General features: G+C 33.5%; 1 protein-coding gene across 1 annotated transcript in view; it reads right to left on the reverse strand.

The window, feature by feature from the left end:
- Nucleotides 1–511: 511 nt before the first annotated feature.
- LOC129745364 (delta(9)-fatty-acid desaturase fat-7-like) overlaps nucleotides 512–25,079 on the reverse strand; it is a 59,275-nt gene continuing 34,707 nt past the window's right edge. Inside the window, exons 5-7 of the mRNA XM_055738393.1 lie at nucleotides 2,167–2,352; nucleotides 1,901–2,096; nucleotides 512–1,570 (exon numbers count right to left, since the gene is read on the reverse strand). Coding sequence (XP_055594368.1) covers nucleotides 1,130–1,570; nucleotides 1,901–2,096; nucleotides 2,167–2,352 — 823 coding nt within the window. The 3' untranslated portion in view covers nucleotides 512–1,129. The remainder of the gene's footprint in view (nucleotides 1,571–1,900; nucleotides 2,097–2,166; nucleotides 2,353–25,079) is intronic.

Below are 25,079 nucleotides of genomic sequence, written 5' to 3' on the forward strand. Positions count from 1 at the left end.
TTATTTTTGTTTTCGATTTCGAAATTGATGCCCGTTTAAAAAAAAATTCTTGATGACTAAAAAACATTCAACGAAAATATGAATTTTAACAACTTGTCGAATTTTACTTTTAATATTTTTAATAAAGGTAAAATTCGACAAGAATTGCTTAAAACGAGGGAAACAATATAAGCCCCAACATAAACCTCGCACAATTGCATCGGGCAATGCGCCAGCTGATTCGAAAAGATAATGTCGCAAATTTCATGTAAACAATGTTTGAACGACTAAAATAAAAAAAAAATCTTCAACGCGTTGAAGGTTTTCAATAAAGCGTTTGATTTGAAACATAATTGGCGATCTGAGTGCTGTTTGAGAGCTTAATCAATTTTTTGTTATGGAAACAATTTTAAGGAAAAAACACAGCAATTTTAAATGGCTAAATTTGTGATATTTTGTTGAAAAGAATAAAACTATGAAGTTGAGGTATTTTTTTTATTTCAGTATAACTTAAATGAAATACTATCTACACTCTTTGTTTTTAGAAAATGATCATTCATTATTTCATGCAATGTTATTGAAAATAGTCAATTTGATTTTATTTTGCTATTATAGCTCGGAGAAAAAAAAATCAGTTGTATTTATGCCAGCCGAAAAAAGGCATCGCAATAAACCAAAAAGCAAATTTCTTTGGATTTCCAATGTGTTTCAAAAGAATGGAGCTTCCCTAATTGTTCGTAGTTTTGATTTAGCTGAAATTTGAATTTAAAAAAAAAACGCGATAGATTTAGCTATGTACATTTATTATTACTCTTATTATTAGGATACTACAGGTAGTCGCTAAACCGATGCCTTACTATAAAATTTTTATTTTATTCTTGAGCAAACGAATTTCGGTTCAAATCCTTCTCTCCTTCACTGAGCATTGAATTAAGAGTAACGTAAGGTTCAGATTTGTAAACATTTGTAACATTTCTAAAACAAAATTAAAAATGTTAGCACTCTTCAGAGGGAAAAAATCGATTTTAAGGTCACTCAACTCCAAGTTCATGGTCCTATCGTTCTAACTTACAAGGTAGCATTACGATATTCTAAGTTCAGGAATTATTATAGCGAATGAAAACCCCTACCCATTTTCCAAAGGCCCCCACTAGATATGCCTGCGGGTTATCACATTCTCGTTATTATCGACGTTGAGTCGACTCTTGCCAACCTTGTCCAGAAGATTGTTATTGGTCTGATCTTCAGGCGCCGGCTCTTCAACTGTCTGATCCTTGATGTATCGCGACAACTTGTCGTAGATCTTCGACGCTTCGGTCTTCTGCTGTTCCTCTTCCTGTTGACGGCGCAGCAACTCTTCCGCCTCCTTCTGCAGAATGTCTTCGTCCATTTCGGACTTCTTCAGCTCGTCCTCGATCAGGGCATAGCCGTCGCTCTGGATGATCTTCGGTTTCGGGGTGTAGATCGAGTTGTAGGTCGGATTGGACGGGTGCTTCCAGATGTTCCACAGGGTCGTGAATGCACTGCGACCCTCGTCGGTACCGTAGGTGTGATGCGACTTGTCTCCGGTTCGAAGGACCCGATTTTTCACCTGCGAGAAGGTAATGAGTATATTATATAGTTTGAAAACTAAATGAATAGAAATGAAGACGGAAACCTTTACTTTTTCAACAATTTTTTTTTAATTTTTAACATGAGTTTGATACCAATACGCTATTACCGCTGAAAAAACGACTTTGCTGACTTTCAAAAAGCCGACTATTTTAGATAGTTCGACTAAAAGAAAGACTCAAATTACAATTTTTGGAGATTCATTCAGTTTCAGAAACCATGCAAAAATTAAGTGTGAATTCTAAAAGTGAATTGTTAAGCAAGGAATTAAAACTTTCAACCCAAATGCGTCCAATTGAAATTGTCTCACCATGTTGGAGGTGGCAGTTTTGCGGTCCCAGATAGCACCGTACTTGGCGAGCAGATCGATCAGCGTTCCAGTCAGATTCAGCGGGGTTCCGTACTCCGAGGCCCGGTAGTCCCAGGGGAAGGCGTGATGATAGTTGTGCCAGCCCTCGCCCATGGCAACGAACGATACGAACATATTTTCCACCGGCCAGATTGTCCTGAAAATATCAATGAGTATAGAATTATTCATTGACCGGAAATCGGGAGAAAGCGTTACCGAAAACTTACTTATCATAAGCACGTGTTCCGAACATGTGAGCGGCACTGTTGACGGACCAGGTTCCGTTGAGACTCAGACAGGTGCGCAGGAAAAAGGCCACGAACAGGGCGTACCAGGGATCCTCATTCCAGAAGTAGACCGGGATAGCAGTTGGTGCGAAGAAGGCAAAAATCGTGTACAGCAGCTTGTAGTGGCTGAAATTGTAAATAAACAATGCTTTAAAATTTCTCCCTTTGATGTGGTTAAAATGGTCGAAATCATTACACACAACAATCCGTAAAAAAAGTTTTATTTCTTTAAACTTTTGGTTAGATTACAGATTGACTCAGAAAGACACAAAATTAACGGTTTAGTTAAACTTTCAAGAAGTACCGTAATATCGGCACAAGATTACTGTTATCCTGACGAGCCAATGCCTATAGTAAAGAAAGAGACTGTAGTTTATTTTGCCGAACCAGTTCTGTAACTTGGAAAAAATCGGTAATTCATGACTTTGACGTCAATTTTATACCGAACTTCGTTAAACGGTGCTTTTAAGTCAAGTTCGGTAAAAATCATGTAAACAATAGATTTACGGTAAAAAAACACCGAAGTCGTTGAAAAAACTGTAAAGAGTCGCTGTCAATACAAACGTCTCTCCTGTACGTACACTTCAATGAGGTTGGAGTTATTCACTCTGGCATTAAGTGGAATTTTCACTACTTTCAGATTTGAAATTTTTGCTATAGTAGCGTCCTCCGAAAATGCCGACAGTATTCACCGATAACTGTAAAATTTTTGGTATTTTTTACCGAAAACTGTAAAAAGTTCGGTAATTTCAGTTTATGATGCTCTAATCATCTCGCGTAATACATTGTGCATAATAGCCGAAACAACTAAGCACTTAACGGGTTTCGGAAGGAATTACTAAAATTTTACAGCTTTAGGTAAATGTTACCGACATTTCGGAAATAATTTCAAATAGTTCAGCAAAAATACCGATTTTTCGGTGAAACCTAAGAGTTTCGGTAGAAATTACCAATATTCCGGTTGTTAGGTAAAAATTACCGGTTGTTCGGTCAATATTACCGAAATTTTGCAAGTATTCGGTAAAAAATGCGATATTTCTGTAATATTCATCAGATATTTCGATAATAATTACAGACATTTCGGTAAGAATTTCAGGTATTTCTATATTACATACTACAATCGACGATCCTTTACGTGATCGTGGCAGGATTCCACAGGAAAATAGCATTGGTAAGTCAGCGTATGATAGATCGATGTCATGATATTGAGTGAATTTTGCCCCCACAAGGTCAATCTTCGCCGGGTGCAGAAGCACGGAATCTGAGAACGTCTTCTGGGACCCATTAGTTAAGACGCACAATTTGCTGGGCAACCATACATCAAGATGCAAAAAGAACAACAGCGGAGGAACCAGGACGAGGATATCGTGATTTCCTGTCATTTTTCTAGCATCGTTGCGGCTTAAGTGAACTAGATGCAAAATGATGAAATAATAAAGTAAAAGAAAATAAAACGTAGCCATAAAATTATTCCGAAAAAAAATATTCTAAGATATGATAACTTCTAATACAAACAGAATTTGAATTTATAATATTTATAGTTGACCTCATTGAATCAATCATAGAAATATAATTGAAACTATCATACTTTAAATTAAATCAATCGTATTATTATAGTAGAATGTATCATAATTATAATTAAATCAATCATATAATTATAGTTGAATCTATCATATTTATAATCAAATCAGTCATACTATAATAGTTGAATCTACTATAATTATTGTAGAATGTATAACGTCAATTGTACATTATAGTTGAATCTATTATATTTATAGTTGAATGCACAAAATCAATCAGATAGTATATTATATGTATTGTAGAGATTTTGATAATTATAGTTGGTCGAGAATCGATCAGATAAATGATTGAATATAAGTGGATTATTGTTGGAATTACCATACGTTTTTCTCCGTGCACCGACCTTTTGGTAATAATGATGATGATCCTCAATATGATCAGCCGAGTTTCGGTGATTTTTTTACCGAAAAAGGTATGTAATATTTGACAACTGTCACTTGTCATCCACAAAAAAATGCCGAACAGATTTCCACATGTTAGGAATTCGGTGAATAATTACCGAACTCGGTACTCAAGCAACCAAAAGTCGCGTTCTTACTTGAAGATGGAATTTCGAAGTTCCCATTTGGCTGAGAAAATGTTTTACGGGAATTTTAGGTGACTCATGTTACGTAGAAGTTAGTCAGGAACTTCTATCGCCTTTTGAAAGGTTGAAACATCGATAGCGCAACTTCTTAGCGCTTTTAATGGAACTTCTTTAAAGATGGCTGTAGCATTCGCTTATCACACCTTGAGGAACCATTCAAGATCTTTCTAGGTATTGTGAAGAACTTATTTGGAACTTTCAAGCGATATGTCAAATATTTCTGTCAAAACGTATGTTGGTTGTTTACATCAGCAGAAAAACGAAAACGAAGCAAAAACGAAAAAAAAATAGCTTTTGCTTGCGCTGTGCAGTTTTACAACTATAATCACCATAATCGTAGCAATAATGATGCCTTTGAAGAAGGAACAATATTCCTGGTCTGTTCGCGAAGTTCATCGATTCCGGCACAATTGAAAAAAACAAGGTTGAGACATTTTCCAGACAATACCGAGCTGATCGTCATCATCAACAATGCATCTTTCCTACCCGGGAAATTCCGAAACGAGCGCTGTTTTGGCCAAATCCGATTCAAACAATTCTCATAGCGTAAGTAGCATATTTGTTATAAAATCTGTAAAAAGTAAACATTAAAATCAATGATATAAACTTAGATAGACCAGCAGCCTAGCAGTCTGTCATCTGGTTGTCAGAGCAATCTGTCAATCGGATTTTTTTTCGTCACGTAGAAATTTCTTGACATTCTCTTAGAAGCTGAATAGCGTTCTCTACAGCCATCTAAAGAACTTCAAAGTAGCTTTTCAGAACTTAAATTTTGGGTTGATTAGCATTCTCTTCAGACACAAACGAGAGCTGATTAAGCTTCTAGGAAACCTTTTTAAGGGACTTCTGGTTGCTTGGGTAATTTTCGTTTACTGTCTAGTAGGGCAAGTGTTCCTAATTTGGCATGTGTGCCTAATGTTAACATACCGTTTGATTTTGACAGTTTGTGACCTTATTTTCGATTTATCACAACTACAAAACAATTGATAATGTAATGGATCATCTGAACATTAATCATACATACAATTCTGTTTTCTAACTCCTAATCTTTCAAGTAAAAACCGGTTTGTTTCAAAGTATGTCCAAATTGAACGGGGTTTTTAGCATGTTTCTTAAAAAACACTGTTTTAGAAATGGAAGATATAAGCTGAATTTTTTAACCATTTTTTTGAAATTTTTTTGTCGGATTGTTAATCACAATAATTTTTGTAATTAGACTGTTATAACCATGTTTTTTTTTCAAGTAAAAACTAAAAAAATGCTATGTGTGTGTTTTCAGTGTGTTCCTAATGTTCGACAAAGGCAAAGTTTTCCAAAGTATTTTGAAGGTAAAGCATGTTTTTAAATGAATATGATTGACGTAAGGTTGTGAAAACTAATTTTATCTTAACTAAATTTTCAAGGAAATGTGAAATAAATGGTTATAAGTAAAAACGCGATAACTTTTTTAATTTTAGTGTTTTTCAAAGCGTTATCTATATGTCGAAAATATATTTTTGAAAGAATATGTTTATAAGAAACCCGAAGAAGTTTTGGAAATAGACATGAAGCTTAGCAGCTTAAAGAAACTTTGGCTACAATTAAATTTAAGGAAGCTTTCAATAAAAGCCATATGTCTATTCCAGAAGAAATACTTGTACATGTTCATGACTTAATGGGAATGAGCATTTTACAAAAGTTCTAAGAAAATCGTTGTTCGAAAGTTCAAAAGAAATTATTTGAACAATTGAACCATTTGCGAGAACGCTTTGATTTTGATACATATTATCATGTTTAAATTACTACAGTAGGAGAAAGTTATCCTGGATGTGTCTCTCGAGTTAAATGCGCCTGCAGCCGTTCAGAAACAAATCTAATCAATGCATTTTGAGGGTGATACGCTTTTAACATCAGGTATGTAAGAGATTTAAGAATATAAAAACTAAAAAAAAATGTTTAGACAACTATTGATGTAATATTTTGACCTTTTTTCAATGTACAGAATATTTTGACCTTTAAAAATTATATGTACTGAAGCTTAAAACAAAAAAAAAATGGGTTTCTATTTTAATTGAACAGCAAAAGTACAACAAATTAAAGGTCTTTATGAAGGCTTAATACCGATCAGAAAGTAGAACTATGGAGATTTTGTTTATTGCCGCGCAGCGAATAAGAGAACGTTAATGTAGGAATGGGCCTGTTTGTATGTTGTAAAATTTTGCTATTCAAAAACAGGAAAAACGGAATAAATTTAAGATTTTTATCATTTTTACTTTGAATCTAGGCTCTAATAAACATCCCAAAAGAGATCAGAATTTCTCAAAACAGATTTTATAAAGTTTTTAAATGGATGAACTGAATTCAAAATATGGCAACCCCAACTTTTGTTTTAAATATTAAAAAACGTAGATTTTTATTAATTACAGCTTTGTCGTATACAAAATATCGGTTTCTCGTTATTTTTTGAAAATATTGTCGAAGAAAGTTTTTTTTTTTAAACAACATCAATAGGTGCATTAAACCTGCACGATTTGAGGTTCGACAATTTAGACAACTTTTTACAATAAAACTGCAGGAAATTTCAACATAAAAATTATTCCAATGTATAGAAAACAGTTGTCTGCTCATGTGTATTTAGGATTATTATACACATATTTCAAAAATGATTGATGAGCAACAGGAAAACTTCTTCGAGTCTGCTGCAAACCAGGAAAATCGAAATTTGTCACATGTAATGGGCGATGATAGTTCACAGCTTCTCAATTCTTCCTCAAATCGAAGACCAATTTGAGAAACCTCCACGCGAAATGGAAAATTTAAAAAAAATCTGAATAAAAAACGTAATAAATTTATTTGTATTCTTAACATTAAATTTTCTACTTATTCAAATATAATTAACGCAAATGAAAAAAATGTTGAAAAAAAACAAGTCCCAATTGAAAAATGAAAGTTTTATTTTTTTTAACCTATAAGTTCTTCGAAACTGACATAATCGAATTTGGTGAAGAATATTAATAGGCATGTAATAAGAATTTTCTCATTAAACTAATAAGAAACATAATCATATGCAGAATCAGGATGCAGAATAATGTAAAATTGGGACGCTGATGCACTTTTTCTTTATATGTCCATAGTTAGGAACACGTATGTTAACAATTAGGAACAATTAGTGCCACATTAGGAACATCGACACACTTTAAAAAACACTTTAGTTTTCGAAAATTAAAGCTTAAAATGATTATTTTAAACTTCAACCGAGTGCATAACAGAATTTGGAACTTAGTTACCAAAAAAAATTATGTCTTACAATTGAAGATTTGGCTTACTCTTATCAAATCTAAAAACCCCTGACAAAATATAGCGAAATTAGGGACACCACCCTATATAGTCTTCTTTAAAATTTGGACAATTGACATTTTTTTATGTCATTATTTAATTTTTTTTAAAATTCGGCTTGTTGGTGGATTTTCAATCAAAAAAATCAATGCTTGCTGTAGAACTTATACCACGTGTATAGAAATGTATAGAAATGTTGATAAATAACCGTTGAATAAACTCCGGTATCTCACGTGCTACAATCATGATTCCTCTTTGGATCCGGTCGAAAAGTAATCTATACAGAAGGTTCAATTTCCACCGCCTAGCGGCGGCGGCTTCAACCTTTTGGGGAAGAAATTTTCAACCCGAAGGTCGACACTGATCCTAATCCGAGTCTAATTGAGCTAGGGCTGGCGGGTTTTATGGCAGTTCCATTTCAGCCATCATCAGCAACAAACCTCGCAAGCTGACGCAAATCGAAACACGAGGTGAAAAAAAATGAAACGAATAAAACAAATCAGAACCTCCGATAGATCACCAGATGTTTCCGGTAAGTATTCGGCGATCTACAAACTCAGCCGGTGATCTCGCGCTTGGCGATGACTCGGCTAGTTTTGGGGTAAATTTAATCTAATTTCGGGGCAAATGTAATCTGTAAACCTTCTTGAAGTTTGATTGTACATGGAAAAGAGGGTTCGTTGCTTATGCTTCTAATGATTCCAAATCTTTTCACATTCCCGCCTCGATCGGTTACTGGTTAGAACTGCCATCAAAATGCAATAGCTAAAGGTGTGCAACTGAGCTGTAAATCATCCGATTAAATGCCTGTAAAATAACGGCTAATATGCGAATAATCGTCACCCCGTTCGAGGTTGTTTTGTCGCGTTTGTGATGAAGCGACCCTCCTCGTCGTTGGCTAATCACTGGTTTGCATTTTAGTCAATTTTTCCTCGCAGGGTATGAGTTATCAGTTTTGTAATCTATCAGCACAGATAACGGATGTCAAACATAGTTGCAATGACTTTTGGCAAACTGGCGATCTTGCATAGTGGGAAACTTTGTCAAAAGTAGATAGCTTGACAGCTTGATAATGCGTGATAAATTCAAGATTTTCAAAAGTAACGTATTTATTTTCAAAAAATGGCGGCTAGTTTCGATTTTGCTCTTCGGATTGACAATAACCTGTAGTGCAATTTATTTAATGCCACAAAGGAAGAGGAAGAACCATCACTCATTACGGCCGCCCATCAAGAGCTTAATTACAAAAGTGCTCGAAAGAACCGAAATAGATCCGCAATTGGTTTGAATCCTTTTCGACCAAACCCCTGAAAAAAACAACAATCTCAATAAAATTCACCAAAATAAGCCACCGGTACAGACCGCTTGGAAACCTTATGGCCCCGTCATGCTCATAATGTGCTCATCAAATCGCACCGCGGTGTCCAGCCCGCAGAGAGATCAATCTTTTGGCTGGCTAGGCTCACAATGGCTTGGGATTCGCCATTTGACGGATCATAAAAATTACCGACAAATGAAGAATGAATTGAATATGCTCACAACAAGCACAGGTACTCGGCACACTCATCAGCGTCATCAACAGCAGTGCCGGTACACTTCTGGCTGGGTCTGGAACCGCGGTTGAATTTGACTTGAGTGGCTCGAGAAACAACACGCGGTCCAAATGGGTTATATCGTCATCTAACACAAACTTCCCATTCACGGTCAGCAAAATGTACTTTACTTCCACTTTAGCGTGCCCCATTCGTCTGATGATGTTTGAACAAATCGGATAAACTCTCACAGCCTAAGTACCTATAGCTAGAGCGAAAGGCGAAGGCAAATGTCTTAACCCGACCATTACTCGTCAATTAAAGTTAGTTGTAGTTCTACCGTCTGAATGGCATTTTCGATGTGTGGAGGAGTTGTACTTTCATATTGCTTGGGGACAGAACTTTTTTTACACCGTTAGAACAACAAGTCTTGAATCAGCACATCTCCCTAAAACGATGAGACTCGAGGCAGAACTAAGCAGTAAAAATTTATCAATTTATAAATATTCTGAAGGAAATTTTTCGTTGAACAACTTCGTTCTAGACCGTAACTCCGTATCTTATAAGGTAAAAATATTTATTGGCTGTTTAACGAGGGTATGTCTTTTGGCAATGAAAAAAGATAAACTAAATTGACATCACTGCTAGTGCCCCGCGAAGTATTGCATGAACAGTAGTCATGCAATACCTCGCTAGGCTCTCAGCAGTGATGTCAATTGAATTTATCGTTTTTCAATGCCTCAAGACATACCCCTGTTAAACAGCTAATAAAAAATGTTGTTGGTTTTTCAGTACAAAATATTCAATTTCTCATACTTACTACCCTAAAAGTTAAAATTTACTCATGTAAACGTTACCCAGAAATTCTGCAAAAAATCATAGATGAGTTTTTAATTCAAACAAAGCTTTTTAGACCCATTGTTTGAGAAATTCAAAAATGACCTTAAATCGACTCATTCTACTGGACACTCGATTACGTTTGTTGGTTTTTTTTTCAGCTGTACGCAATAACGTTTACAGAGTGCGCATCGATCGCTTTCGATGAAATGCTATCCCAGTTGGAAAATGCCATCCAACTTTCAAGGAAATACATGCAATTTCGACGATACAATCTGGCTAAACAGGTAAATTTTTCCTGCAAGGAATTTTTTGTCAAATTTCGCAAGGTTCACAAAAATGACAAAAATGACAAAAATGACAAAAATGACAAAAATGACAAAAATGACAAAAATGACAAAAATGACAAAAATGACAAAAATGACAAAAATGACAAAAATGACAAAAATGACAAAAATGACAAAAATGACAAAAATGACAAAAATGACAAAAATGACAAAAATGACAAAAATGACAAAAATGACAAAAATGACAAAAATGACAAAAATGACAAAAATGACAAAAATGACAAAAATGACAAAAATGACAAAAATGACAAAAATGACAAAAATGACAAAAATGACAAAAATGACAAAAATGACAAAAATGACAAAAATGACAATAATGACAAAAATGACAAAAATGACAAAAATGACAAAAATGACAAAAATGACAAAAATGACAAAAATGACAAAAATGACAAAAATGACAAAAATGACAAAAATGACAAAAATGACAAAAATGACAAAAATGACAAAAATGACAAAAATGACAAAAATGACAAAAATGACAAAAATGACAAAAATGACAAAAATGACAAAAATGACAAAAATGACAAAATTGACGAAATTGACAAAATTGGCAAAATTGAGAAAAATGACAAAACTGAACATTTTTGTCATTTTTGTCATTTTTGTCATTTTTGTCATTTTTGTCATTTTTGTCATTTTTGTCATTTTTGTCATTTTTGTCATTTTTGTCATTTTTGTCATTTTTGTCATTTTTGTCATTTTTGTCATTTTTGTCATTTTTGTCATTTTTGTCATTTTTGTCATTTTTGTCATTTTTGTCATTTTTGTCATTTTTGTCATTTTTGTCATTTTTGTCAATTTTTGTCATTTTTGTCATTTTTGTCATTTTTGGCATTTTTGGCATTTTTGTCATTTTTGTCATTTTTGTCATTTTTGTCATTTTTGTCATTTTTGTCATTTTTGTCATTTTTGTCATTTTTGTCATTTTTGTCATTTTTGTCATTTTTGTCATATTTGTCATTTTTGTCATTTTTTTCATTTTTGGCATTTTTGTCATTTTTGTCATTTTTGTCATTTTTGTCATTTTTGTCATTTTTGTCATTTTTGTCATTTTTGTCATTATTGTCATTTTTGTCATTTTTGTCATTTTTGTCATTTTTGTCATTTTTGTCATTTTTGTCATTTTTGTCATTTTTGTCATTTTCGTAATTTTTGTCTTTTTTGTCATTTTTGTCAAATTTGTCATGTTTGTCGTTTTTGTAATTTTTGTCATTTTTGTAATTTTTGTCATTTTTGTTATTTTTGTAGTTTTTGAAATTTTTGGTGATTTTTTTCGTTTCTGTAATTTTTGTAATTTTGGTCATTTTTGTAATTTTTTTTATGTTTGTAATTTTGGTCTTTTTTGTCATTTTTGTCATTTTTGTCATTTTTGTCATTTTTGTCATTTTTGTCATTTTTGTCATTTTTGTCATTTTTGTCAGTTTTGACATTTTTGACCTTTTTGTCATTTTTGACATTTTTGACATTTTTGTCATTTTTGATATTTTTAACATTTTTGACATTCTTGACATTTTTGACATTTTTGACATTTTTGACAGTTTTGACATTTTTGACATTTTTTACATTTTTGACATTTTTGACATATTTGACATATTTGACGTTTTTGATACTTTGACATTTTTGACATTTTTTTTATTTTTGACATTATTGTAAGTTTTGACATTTTTGAAATTTTTGACATTTTTGAAATTTTTGACATTTTTGAAATTTTTGACATTTTTGTCATTTTTGACATTTTTAGACATTTTTGACATTTGTTGTCATCTAAATATTTTCATGTCGATACTCTATGTTATTATTTGAAAAAAAAAAAGATTACATTTTAATCTTCAAAGTGTTTTTTTTAATTACTCGCTGTTACAACTCCGACTGCTGAATTTTATTCTCAAAGTTTCAATGTTTTAATCGATTGTAACACAGAAACTAGTTATTGATATTGTCTTGTTTTGGGCTCATGGCCCATTTTCCGCAGTCCGCTCAAGTTCGACTACCTTTGGTCTAAGCTTCGCTAACTTTTGCAAAATCATCCTACCATGTGCCTTTTTTGTCGCTGCTGCTGCTGCTAGTTCTATTTGAAATTGAAAAATTTGGAAACTACCTTGAACGCCATCAAGAAACCAAAAAAAAAACACAAATAACAAATCATTAGTTCGTTGTACACTTGGGCCCAATTCTTCTACGCAGCCGTGGCGAACGAGATCAATCGAGCAAGATCACTTTTGGCGTTAGCAGCGTCTCGACGTCTCAGCCTCGAAAGACACGCCAACGACGCATAAAATCGATGCAACGGCCCTGCGTAGTTTTAACCTTTAAGCAACCGCATCACATACAGGTGGTCAACCCGCCTGTTTTTAGTTTTTTTTTTAGGAAAGGGGGTCTGATTCATCCCAACCGCAGCGATAGAAAGGGCATGTTATTCATTCATTCATTCATTTTTTTTGACACACATCGTGAGCTAATTTGCGTTTTTCTCCAAAGCTGCCATCGTCACTGTCCAAAAAAAAAATTGAATCTCTTGCGCACGTTAGAGGCAGAACGACGGAGCATGGTCTCCAATTTCACTGACCACATCGGTGCCCAAAACAGAGAGATAGAGGAAAATCTACAACTTGCCATTGAATCAAAAATCGAGGTGTTTCATAATGTTGTGTCTGTTTTTTTTTTTTTTTTGGAAAGATTGGCATTTGTTGTGTTTCTATCTTGTTCGAATCGAACTGGCCGCGCAGTTCGGGTTCGATTCCAATGGAACCATGTCAAGGTGATCCAAAAGCAAGGTCCACGCGCTTTCTGGGTAGGTTTCGGAGAACGAATGCAATACCTCTAGGCGTAGTCTAGGGCAACCGGTTCGGAAGGATTTCGGTCTTTGAATTCCTAACTTTTTCAAAAGATTTGAATATGTAATGAACAGCATCATCTGCCGTCTTGGGTGAAAGACTATTCTTCCGGTAAAACGTCACGTAGACGTCTTCATTGGCAGTTGATCGACTTGGTGCCTGACTTTCGCCTCTCAAAGATCTAATATGACATGTTTTTGTCACCCTTTAATAAAGTGAAGTTTTGTTTACGGTGAAACCACACTTAAACTAAGTGTGACTAACCATATTTTATGATCTGATGCTTTTTTGTAGTCCTGCTGCACTGCAATTTTAGAAAGGCAAAGCAGCTCTTCTGGTGGTAAAGATGCTGCATTTGATGAGGGTTGTGGTTCATTTTACCATAGGATATGGCATGTTTTGCAAGCTTGTCAGAAGATCACTTGATTGATTTCGCTGAACACAACGTTCCCGCAAAGTCGTAAAAGACACAGGCTTCGAACGGAATCTTCTTAAACCAATCCAAAGACAGATGTTTTCGAAGCTAGAGTTGAGTCAAATTGATTAGATACAAAATTGGTGATAGACTATGTCCCCAAACAGTTGGTAGCTCATAGTTTCTTTTCGCAATTCAATAGCGACCTCCATGTCAAGAGTTTGTAAAATGAAAAAAAATTAACTCAAAAAGACAATCAATCAAACCGCGGTAGTTTTTGGGTAGGTAGTTCAACAACCGCGCAGCGACCATCAGCCAATGTTTCAGCAAACTTTGATAGATTTGAAATCCGGTTGACAACTATTCAGGCGAAGGTCGAATTTTAGCTGAACCCAATCCGGGTGCTGAAAGTTTTGGAAAATGTGCATTTGAGACTATTTAGAAGATTTTAAATTTCTTTAAAGAAATGAGTAAAATTTTCAAAAATCAAACAGATTTTAGCGTTGATCTGTATATCAAACAATTTCAAATAGTAAGGAGATTTCACGAAGGAAAGTGGACACCTGTTTTTGAAAAAAATCATGAACTCAGAATGAAATATCCTAAAAAAGATATGTTTGAAAATTCGTCAGAGCATAACGATTGGCGTTCGTGAATTAAAAAAAAAAGATTTTGTAAAATTTTGCAGAACTTTGATTGTGACCTTTAGTGCCACATTTGACTAAATTTAGTTTTCCATTGTTTTTGATTCTGTACCATATTTCTCAAGGCGTATATTGATTATAGGCCATTGCCAGTGTTCGGCATCGCTAACTGTAAAATTAGCGCCGCTATATGAATCGCTAACTCATTAACAGTTAGCGATCGCTAATTAAATACGCTAAATGTGCCAAAAAAGTTATCGCTTTAAGCTTAAAGCGCTATCGCTAATCGCTAACTGTTGCCGGAACAAATATCTGATTCTCCTCTTGTCACGCCCTCCCCCCTTCCGGTTTTTCCAACTCCCCAAAGAGGAATGAATAAAGTTTCAAATATTTTTATAAAAATTCTATAAACTGTTCGTATTTTCATACAATTATATGAGCAAAACCAAAACTGTCAAAGATGGGTTTTTCATCACCTCTCTGTGTTGTACTAATAGAAAAATTACCGAATTTTAAAACAATTACAAGAGCAAAAGGACTAAATGTGGAAGATGATTAGCTACATATTTCTTTTTTTTTTAATTTGAATTTTGATTAAAGATTTACTCGATTATTGGTGCAAAGTAGAGAGTATGCAATTTCGTTGTAGACAAGTTTACGTGCAATTTATTCCATTTTGTTGTTTTTTGTATTATTTTACATTATTCTCATTTAAAATCTTTGATGAATCTCATCAATATTGGTCACCCGAATCGTAATGTAATTATGTCAATAGTTGAAACCCCCTAGAATCGTTGCTATAATTTAAGTCCTAAATGTTGCCAGTTTGTCATTGTTTTCTGTAACCTATTGTTTAATTCCGGCGGGAAGAATTAATGTAAATGATGGAAATCAAATAAACGTCCTTTTTTAGTTTGGTCATCAACACGATAACACCTATCTTTAACCCATCCGAAATGGTCTGCCCAAACATTTGGTGCCGTGACCAGGATTGGAGTTAAGCTCCTATTCCTGTAGTAACGTTTGAGCAACCCTTCAAAATCCCTATTCGACACATCCGACCCGACAGTTGATCGCCGTACCGATAGTTTCAAAGCAGTTTTGATTCACCCCAGCCGTTCGTTGCCGATTAATCTTGTCTCATCCCGATAAGATATGCGATTCGGATGGATGGTACTGGTATTCAGGGCGAATACCAGCCGTCTGGATCCCTGCCGTGCTGGTTGCCCGACCAGTACTTGCCGCATAGCAGATAGTCCAAACTATCTCGCATAACGATTTTCTCGAAAGGCAACCTGTTAACTCCCAATGAAGCCGAGCCGATTTGCAGTACCGTACCTACCCGTTGGACATCATTGTGATCCTGTTTCGTAAGCCAAAGCCCACGCCTATCTGTGACCCATGTTATTTGTTCCGTTCCCGATCAGTGATTCGACCCAGTTGTGATGTACTGGTAGGTCCAATGCCAGCCATCTGGGTACCTGCCGTACTGTCTGCCAGGCAGTACTAGCTGCTAAAAGTATTTTGCAAACACTTTGGAAGTGATAGTGTCAATTACTGATCAATTTGTCCAGCGGCCAGAAGAGTTTGAACAATACTCTTACGGAGTCCAAACTTCATTCCCGATCAGAATCCAACTGCCAGCAATCAACTGTCCGACATACCTACCCAACCGTTCCATTGTACCATCCAGTTAGTGAATCCGAAGCAACAGTTTATCCGCTAGACGATCTGCAAAGAGACTTTAATTTTTTCTGCAAACCAGAAGAGTTGTGTACAGTGAAAAGTGTACCGTGCCTTCTAAAAACAAAAGCACGAAAGTTAACCAAAACAATGCTAGGGTAACCAATGTAAAAACAGTTGTTTTTGGTGGCCGGTATGATGAATCTCATCAATATTGGTCACCCGAATCGTAATGTAATTATGTCAATAGTTGAAACCCCCTAGAATCGTTGCTATAATTTAAGTCCTAAATGTTGCCAGTTTGTCATTGTTTTCTGTAACCTATTGTTTAATTCCGGCGGGAAGAATTAATGTAAATGATGGAAATCAAATAAACGTCCTTTTTTAGTTTGGTCATCAACACGATAACACCTATCTTTAACCCATCCGAAATGGTCTGCCCAAACATTTGGTGCCGTGACCAGGATTGGAGTTAAGCTCCTATTCCTGTAGTAACGTTTGAGCAACCCTTCAAAATCCCTATTCGACACATCCGACCCGACAGTTGATCGCCGTACCGATAGTTTCAAAGCAGTTTTGATTCACCCCAGCCGTTCGTTGCCGATTAATCTTGTCTCATCCCGATAAGATATGCGATTCGGATGGATGGTACTGGTATTCAGGGCGAATACCAGCCGTCTGGATCCCTGCCGTGCTGGTTGCCCGACCAGTACTTGCCGCATAGCAGATAGTCCAAACTATCTCGCATAACGATTTTCTCGAAAGGCAACCTGTTAACTCCCAATGAAGCCGAGCCGATTTGCAGTACCGTACCTACCCGTTGGACATCATTGTGATCCTGTTTCGTAAGCCAAAGCCCACGCCTATCTGTGACCCATGTTATTTGTTCCGTTCCCGATCAGTGATTCGACCCAGTTGTGATGTACTGGTAGGTCCAATGCCAGCCATCTGGGTACCTGCCGTACTGTCTGCCAGGCAGTACTAGCTGCTAAAAGTATTTTGCAAACACTTTGGAAGTGATAGTGTCAATTACTGATCAATTTGTCCAGCGGCCAGAAGAGTTTGAACAATACTCTTACGGAGTCCAAACTTCATTCCCGATCAGAATCCAACTGCCAGCAATCAACTGTCCGACATACCTACCCAACCGTTCCATTGTACCATCCAGTTAGTGAATCCGAAGCAACAGTTTATCCGCTAGACGATCTGCAAAGAGACTTTAATTTTTTCTGCAAACCAGAAGAGTTGTGTACAGTGAAAAGTGTACCGTGCCTTCTAAAAACAAAAGCACGAAAGTTAACCAAAACAATGCTAGGGTAACCAATGTAAAAACAGTTGTTTTTGGTGGCCGGTATGATGAATCTCATCAATATTGGTCACCCGAATCGTAATGTAATTATGTCAATAGTTGAAACCCCCTAGAATCGTTGCTATAATTTAAGTCCTAAATGTTGCCAGTTTGTCATTGTTTTCTGTAACCTATTGTTTAATTCCGGCGGGAAGAATTAATGTAAATGATGGAAATCAAATAAATGTCCTTTTTTAGTTTGGTCATCAACACGATAACACCTATCTTTAACCCATCCGAAATGGTCTGCCCAAACAATCTTTAATATGTTTTCTCCCTTTTAAATTTGCAGCAGTATTTTCAAACGTGAACACTTATATTATTTCTATTTGAACTTAAAACGAAGGCTACAATGAATGATTATCAACTAATCATTCTATGGTGATTCTGATTTTATTTTAATATGCGCTGATCTGTAAAATCTCTAAAAACTATATTGTGGAAAGTTAACATCTCAACTCTTTTAAAACAAATGTTGATTAAGGGATGTTAAAAATAGTTTTATGATGAACACCTCTTATGGTTATCATCTTCTATAGATGTTGCGAAAAAAAAGTGATATAGAAAGAAAGATGACAACAAAGATGACAAACCTTAACTTGATTAATGATAAAAAGTTTATTAGATCACCAATAACTCGAGAAATTGATACAAATATATGGGAGTTAGCGGTCTACAATTGGCGGAACCAAAAAATAGCGGAACTTTTTAATTCGCTAGAACAATCAAAATTTAGCGGAAATATTAAACCGCTAATGAAAAGTTAGCGGACTTACTAGCGATTAGCGGATTAGCGCTTTGGTGCCGAACACTGGCCATTGCCTTTCAATATGTCGCAGTTTGAGGAATTTTGATGAATTTCGGTATTTCTTGATAAAATTCTTTTTTTTTTTGTTCTGCCGATAAACGGTATAAGAAGTAAAGTGATAAGACCACAAAATGGACATATGCTATTGGAGATTTCTCAGTAAGCAAAAAGAAGCCAGAAATAATATGTTATTTTAATTATATGTAGTCCAATTAATAAATATTTTTATTTATTTTATAAAATGCATTGAAGGCCACCAGGAATATCTTTTATTTGAACAACGTTGAAAAATTGTCAAAATTGTCCAATTGTTAAAATTGTCAAAATTGTTTACATCGTCGAAATTGACAAAACTGTCAAAAATGTCAAAATTGTCAACATTGTTAAAATTGTCAAAATTGTCAAAGTTGTAAAAATTGTCAAAATTTTCAAAATTGACAAAATTGTCAAAATTGTCAAAATTTTCAAAATAGTCCAAATTGTCAAAACTGTCAAAATTGTCAAAATTGTCAAAATTGTCAAAATTGTCAAAATTTTTAAAATTATCAAAATTTTTAAAATTGTCAAAATTGTCAAAATTGTCAAAATTGTCAAAATTGTCAAAATTGTCAAAATTGTCAAAATTGTCAAAATTGTCAAAAATTTCAAAATTGACAAAATTGTCAAAATTGTCAAAATTTTCAAAATAGTCCAAATTGTCAAAACTGTCAAAATTGTCAAAATTGTCAAAATTTTTAAAATTGTCAAAATTGTCAAAATTGTCAAAATTGTCAAAATTATCAAAGTTGTCACAATTGTCTAAATTGTCAAAATTGTAAAAATTTTCAAAGTTGACAAATTCGTCAAAATTGTCAATGTTGTCAAAATTGTAAAAATTGTCAAAATTGTAAAGATTGTCAAAATTTTCAAAATTGACAAAATTGTCAAAACTGTAAAAATTGTCATAACTGTCAAATTTATCAAATTTGTCACAATTGTCAAAACTGTCAAAATTTTCAAAATTGTCAAAATTGTCAAAATTATAAAAATTGTCAGAACTATCAAAATTGTCAAAATTGTCAAAATTGTCAAAATTGTCAAAATTGTCAAAATTGTCAAAATTGTCAAAATTGTCAAAATTGTCAAAATTGTCAAAATTGTCAAAATTGTCAAAATTGTCAAAATTGTCAAAATTGTCAAAATTGTCAAAATTGTCAAAATTGTCAAAATTGTCAAAATTGTCAAAATTGTCAAAATTGTCAAAATTGTCAAAATTGTCAAAATTGTCAAAATTGTCAAAATTGTCAAAATTGTCAAAATTGTCAAAATTGTCAAAATTGTCAAAATTGTCAAAATGGTCAAAATTGTCAAAATTGTCAAAATTATCAAAGTTGTCAAAATTGTCCAAATTGACAAAATTGTCAAAATGGTCAAAATTAGCAAAGTTGTCAGAATTGTCAAAATTGTCAAAATTGACAAAATTGTCAAAATGATCAACATTGACAAAATTGACAAAATTGATAGAATTAACAATATTTACAAAATTTACAAAATTTACAAGATTTAAAAAAATTGACAAAATTGACAAAATTGACAAAATTGACAAAATTGACAAAATTGACAAAATTGACAAAATTGACAAAATTGACAAAATTGACAAAATCGACAAAGTTGACAAAATTGACAAAATCGACAAAATTGACAAAATTGACAAAATTGACAAAATTGACAAAACTGACAAAATTGACAAAATTGACAAAATTGACAAAATTGACAAAACTGACAAAATTGACAAAATTGACATAATTGAAAAAATTGACAAAATTGACAAAATTGACAAAATTGACAAAATTGACAAAATTGACAAAATTGACAAAATTGACAAAATTGACAAAATTGACAAAATTGACAAAATTGACAAAATTGACAAAATTGACAAAATTGACAAAATTGACAAAATTGACAAAATTGACAAAATTGACAAAATTGACAAAATTGGCAAAATTGACAAAATTGACAAAATTGACAAAATTGACAAAATTGACAAAATTGACAAAATTGACAAAATTGACAAAATTGACAAAATTGACAAAATTGACAAAATTGACAAAATTGACAAAATTGACAAAATTGACAAAATTGACAAAATTGACAAAGTTGACAAAATTGACAAAATTGACAAATTGACAAAATTGACCAAATTTTGTCAATTTTGTCAATTTTGTCAATTTTGTCAATTTTGTAAATTTTATCTATTTTGTCAATTTTGTCAATTTTGTCAATTTTGTCAATTTTGTCAATTTTGTCAATTTTGCCCATTTTGTCAATTTTGTGAGTTTTGTCAATTTTGTCATTTTTGTCATTTTTGTCATTTTTGTCATTTTTGTCATTTTTGTCATTTTTGTTATTTTTGTCATTTTTGTCATTTTTGTCATTTTTGTCATTTTTGTCATTTTTGTCATTTTTGTCATTTTTGTCATTTTTGTCATTTTTGTCATTTTTGTCATTTTTGTCATTTTTGTCATTTTTGTCATTTTTGTCATTTTTGTCATTTTTGTCATTTTTGTCATTTTTGTCATTTTTGTCATTTTTGTCATTTTTGTCATTTTTGTCATTTTTGTCATTTTTGTCATTTTTGTCATTTTTGTCATTTTTGTCATTTTTGTCATTTTTGTCATTTTTGTCATTTTTGTCATTTTTGTAATTTTTGTAATTTTTGTCATTTTTGTCATTTTTGTCCTTTTTGTCATTTTTGTCATTTTTGTCATTTTTGTTATTTTTGTCATTTTTGTCATTTTTGTCATTTTTGTCATTTTTGTCATTTTTGTAATTTTTGTAATTTTTGTAAATTTTGTCATTTTTGTCATTTTTGTCATTTTTGTCATTTTTGTCATTTTTGTCATTTTTGTCATTTTTGTCATTTTTGTCCTTTTTGTCATTTTTGTCATTTTTGTCATTTTTGTCATTTGTGTCATTTTTGTCAGTTTTGTTATTATTGTCAATTTTGTCAATTTTTTCATTTTTTAATGTTTTCAATTTTGTCAGTTTGTCAATTTGGTTGGTTTTGTCATTTTTATCAATTTTGGCTTTTTTTGACATCCGGATTTTGGATATGATAATTTATAATCATATGATTCATAAACTCGTATTAACGCACTTGATGTTTCCATTTTCAAATAAGAAATTTTATTATTGAAATAAATTAAAACAATAATCGAATTGAGTCAAATGGATTATGTTTTGTTTGTTTCTTTGTAGCTTGCACCTGTTTGAAGCTAAGAAAATTCAATAAGGTTTCAAAAACCCCGAATCTAGGAAAACTATTCCATTTTCTTCTTGATGATATAAATTGTGGCATTGATTTGTTGAGAGAGGAAGTCATCATTAAACTTTTTTTTCCAAATGAGAATTTACATCTTAAGTTGCGTTGATAAGTTTAATTTAAAGGCAAAATGACCCATGAAAGATGGTGTCTTTTAACAACGTTTGTAATTGACGTTTTTCGGATTGTCAAGATACCTATACCTGTTCGTCAGATTTGCAGAGATGTGCAGGGATGCAAAGATGTTCCAAAAATAATGAAGTTTTAAATTATACTTAATTTTAAACAAACCTGGAAAAAATCATTTCTTTGATCATAATAAACTTAACTTGAATTATTGAAAAATTGAAAATTGGAGGTAAGCTTTGAAATGAACTTAAATTAACCTAAATAATTTATAGCGAAATCCTTAACATATCACTAAAATGATTAAAAATATTGCGCCAATCGGTCTTTGAAAAAATCAACTCTCAATTTCAATCTCAATTGGATGTTTTTAATCGTTTTATTTAGTTTTCTAAGTAACTTCCTTCATGTTCTTGACTTTAAAGGAAAAGTATACTTAACCTTAAAAAATTTATACAATCAAACTGAGTGAGATTCACAGTAAAACCACTCACCAACACTGACATGACACTTTCTGATCATTTTCTGGCTTATTCAGTCACCTAGCGTCGGTATTTAGAACCCGCAAATTTTGATATGCCCTGTAGAAAAAAATCACCTATTTAACCCGATTGTATCGTCGAAATGGCCTACTTTTGCTTGAAAGTGGGTTGGCATTTTCCATCTGGGATAGCATTTCATCAAAAGTGATAGTCGGTGGTAAAACGTTGATGTTAAATTTTCCTGTATTTTATTTTAATAATTTTATGGCTTATCTTAGATCAATTAAGCCCAGAGGTAATTTCTTGAATTTCTTGCCTGAAGCCGACATGAGATATTATATAACGGAAACAAGCTGTAATTTGTTTCAATCAATTAATGCGTGCAACTTTGTAGGAGATTTACCTTCTGGTTATCGTGTCCAAGGAATGCCATTTTTTGTTCCAGCTCTTTCTTATGCGCAGATGTCTGTTTCCAGTTGGTATCTGTTTTAAACCACTTTAATTTACATGATGTAAAAAAGCAATGGTTATAACATGTAAATTACAGTGGAATAATATTTATACAATTTAACTGACCCTGGTAGATGGCTAAAACTAGTCTTGTTACTTTTCAATTCATATGGAAATATTTATCAATTGCTGAACGGTGGTCACTAATTGAGTCTTAACCTATAATCCATGTCGTTTTTCTTCTGGTATAAAATTGCCAGATTGCTTAGTTTTATCTGGACTTGTCCGGATATTTGACACAAAATTTATTAACCCTGGTCCTGCTCGGTTGCCCGGATTTTGCCCCAAACGGTTATACATGATATTACGCATTGGAAGACTGCCACTGGGTTTTTTTTATTAGAGACCATTTTCTTAATTTTTTTTTTCGTGGACTATTGTTTTATGAATATGACAAGAATATTTATCGCAAAATTGTCAATCGTAAGTTATGATTGACAATTTTGCGATCGATATTCTTAATTTCAAATTCTATGGATCTGCGAATTAGGAGAAGAAAGTAACGCCTCAGATTTAAAATAAAAAAAATAAAAATTTGCCTTACTTATCGTTTATCTAGTTTTGTTTCGTCACCCTTCTTAAACAAACGTGCACGTGCCATTGAATCTCGCCATCACGATCGTTGCCGTCTCGTCGCCATCATCGAACCGTGCACTTGACCCCGAGAAAGGTGCCATAAGTGCTACTCATTGCAGCATAAACCCGTGGCGGTCAACATGGTGCGGAATTGAGAGCCGAAGATAAAACATGCATCCAAAGATCGAAGGGCAACATCACTTGAATTGAGCTGGCTCCAATCCACAATAATGCAATGCAATGTGGCTGAGCAAAAAAAAACCAGAAGGCACACATTATCGGTCATAAATGTATGAAGGGGTGCACGTTAAACTTAAAGTCATTACACGACCGTCAATCATTTGAATTTGTCGTGGACCGAAGCTTGTACGAGTTAAACGGAAAAAAGCTACTGCTGAAGTTTGACAAATTGATTTGTTACAACATAAAATTTCCTTTTTCTTTGGCTAATGAAGGTAAAGAAAACAATATAGTGAAAATTCGACCAAAGGAAATAGCAGTCGAGAACTTAACTGATCGATCGGTTAATCATTGATTCAATGTCAAGTTTATTGTGATCTCAGTAATGGCTATAATGGCACATTTGTACAAGACGCCCGTCAAGATACACATTTTTCATTTAACCTGAGGCCGGGTTCTTTCGTTTTATAGACTTTTCATTCATAACCAAAAGGTACTAAGGAGCTACTAGATTAAGGTTGCCAGATTTTTTTCAGCACGTAAATATCCGCGTATCCGGACCGGGCAAATCCAGGCAATTTGATCTTAAAACCTGGTAAAATCCAGGAATTTGATTTCAAAATCAAGAAGAAATAACTTGAAACAATATATTTTTTCCATCAAAATACATTAGCGCGTTTTAAGTCTCATTTTTGGCTTCCAAAAATCTGTTAATGTTTGTTAAAATGAACTTAATAAGAAACCTGCTAAGAAACCGTTCTTGGGCGCAAACATTCTGATTACTCAATTTGAGTTTTTTGTTAAATTTTGCAAATAAAAAAGATAAATCCGAAAAGAAATAGACAATCGAGCCGGACCGGAGTTTTCCTAAATTGTTTAAAAAATATCCGGAAGTCCGGATAAGACAAGGCCATCTGGCAATTTTAAACCCGAAGAGAAGCGTCATGGACTGTATGTTAAGACACAATTATTGACCACCGTTCAGCAATTGAAAATTATTACCATATTAACTTGAAAGTAACAAGACCAGTTTTAGCCATCTACCAAGGTCAGTTAAATTGTATAAATTTTAAACCACTATAATTTACATGTTATATCCATTGTCTTTTTTACATCATGTAAATTAAAGTGGTTTAAAATAGACATCAACTGGAAAAAGATATCTGCGCGCATGAAAGAGCCGGAACAACAATGGCACTCTCTGGACACTATAACCAGAAGGAAAATCTTCTACAAAGTTGCACGCATTAATTGGTTGATACAAATTACAGCTTGTTTCCGTTATATAATATCTCATGTCAGCTTTCAAGGAGTTCAAGAAATTACTTCTGGGCTTAATTGATCTAAGATAAGGCACCAAACTAATAAAAAATACAGAAAATTTAACTTCAACGTTTTAAAACTGACCATACTGACTATATACTCGATTTCGTTTATGGGATAACTTTTACGAATTTTTAGCAGTACGCAATTTCGATTGCAGAGTGCGCATCGATCTCTTTGGATAAAATGATATCCCAGTTGGAAACTGCCACCCGACTTTTGAGCAAAAGTAGGTAATTTCGTCGAAACAATCGGGTTAAATGGGTGAACTTTTCCTACAGGGCTTTTTTTTGTCAAAATTTACAGGTTCGCAATACCGACGCCAGAAATCGCAATAATTTAGCCAGAAAATGATCGAATTTGTGTTATAAGAGTCATGTCAGTGTGATCAGTGATTTTACTGTGAAACATACCCAGTAGGT

The sequence above is a fragment of the Uranotaenia lowii genome, chromosome 1 (assembly GCF_029784155.1).
Source record: "Uranotaenia lowii strain MFRU-FL chromosome 1, ASM2978415v1, whole genome shotgun sequence".
Classification (NCBI taxonomy): domain Eukaryota; kingdom Metazoa; phylum Arthropoda; class Insecta; order Diptera; family Culicidae; genus Uranotaenia; species Uranotaenia lowii.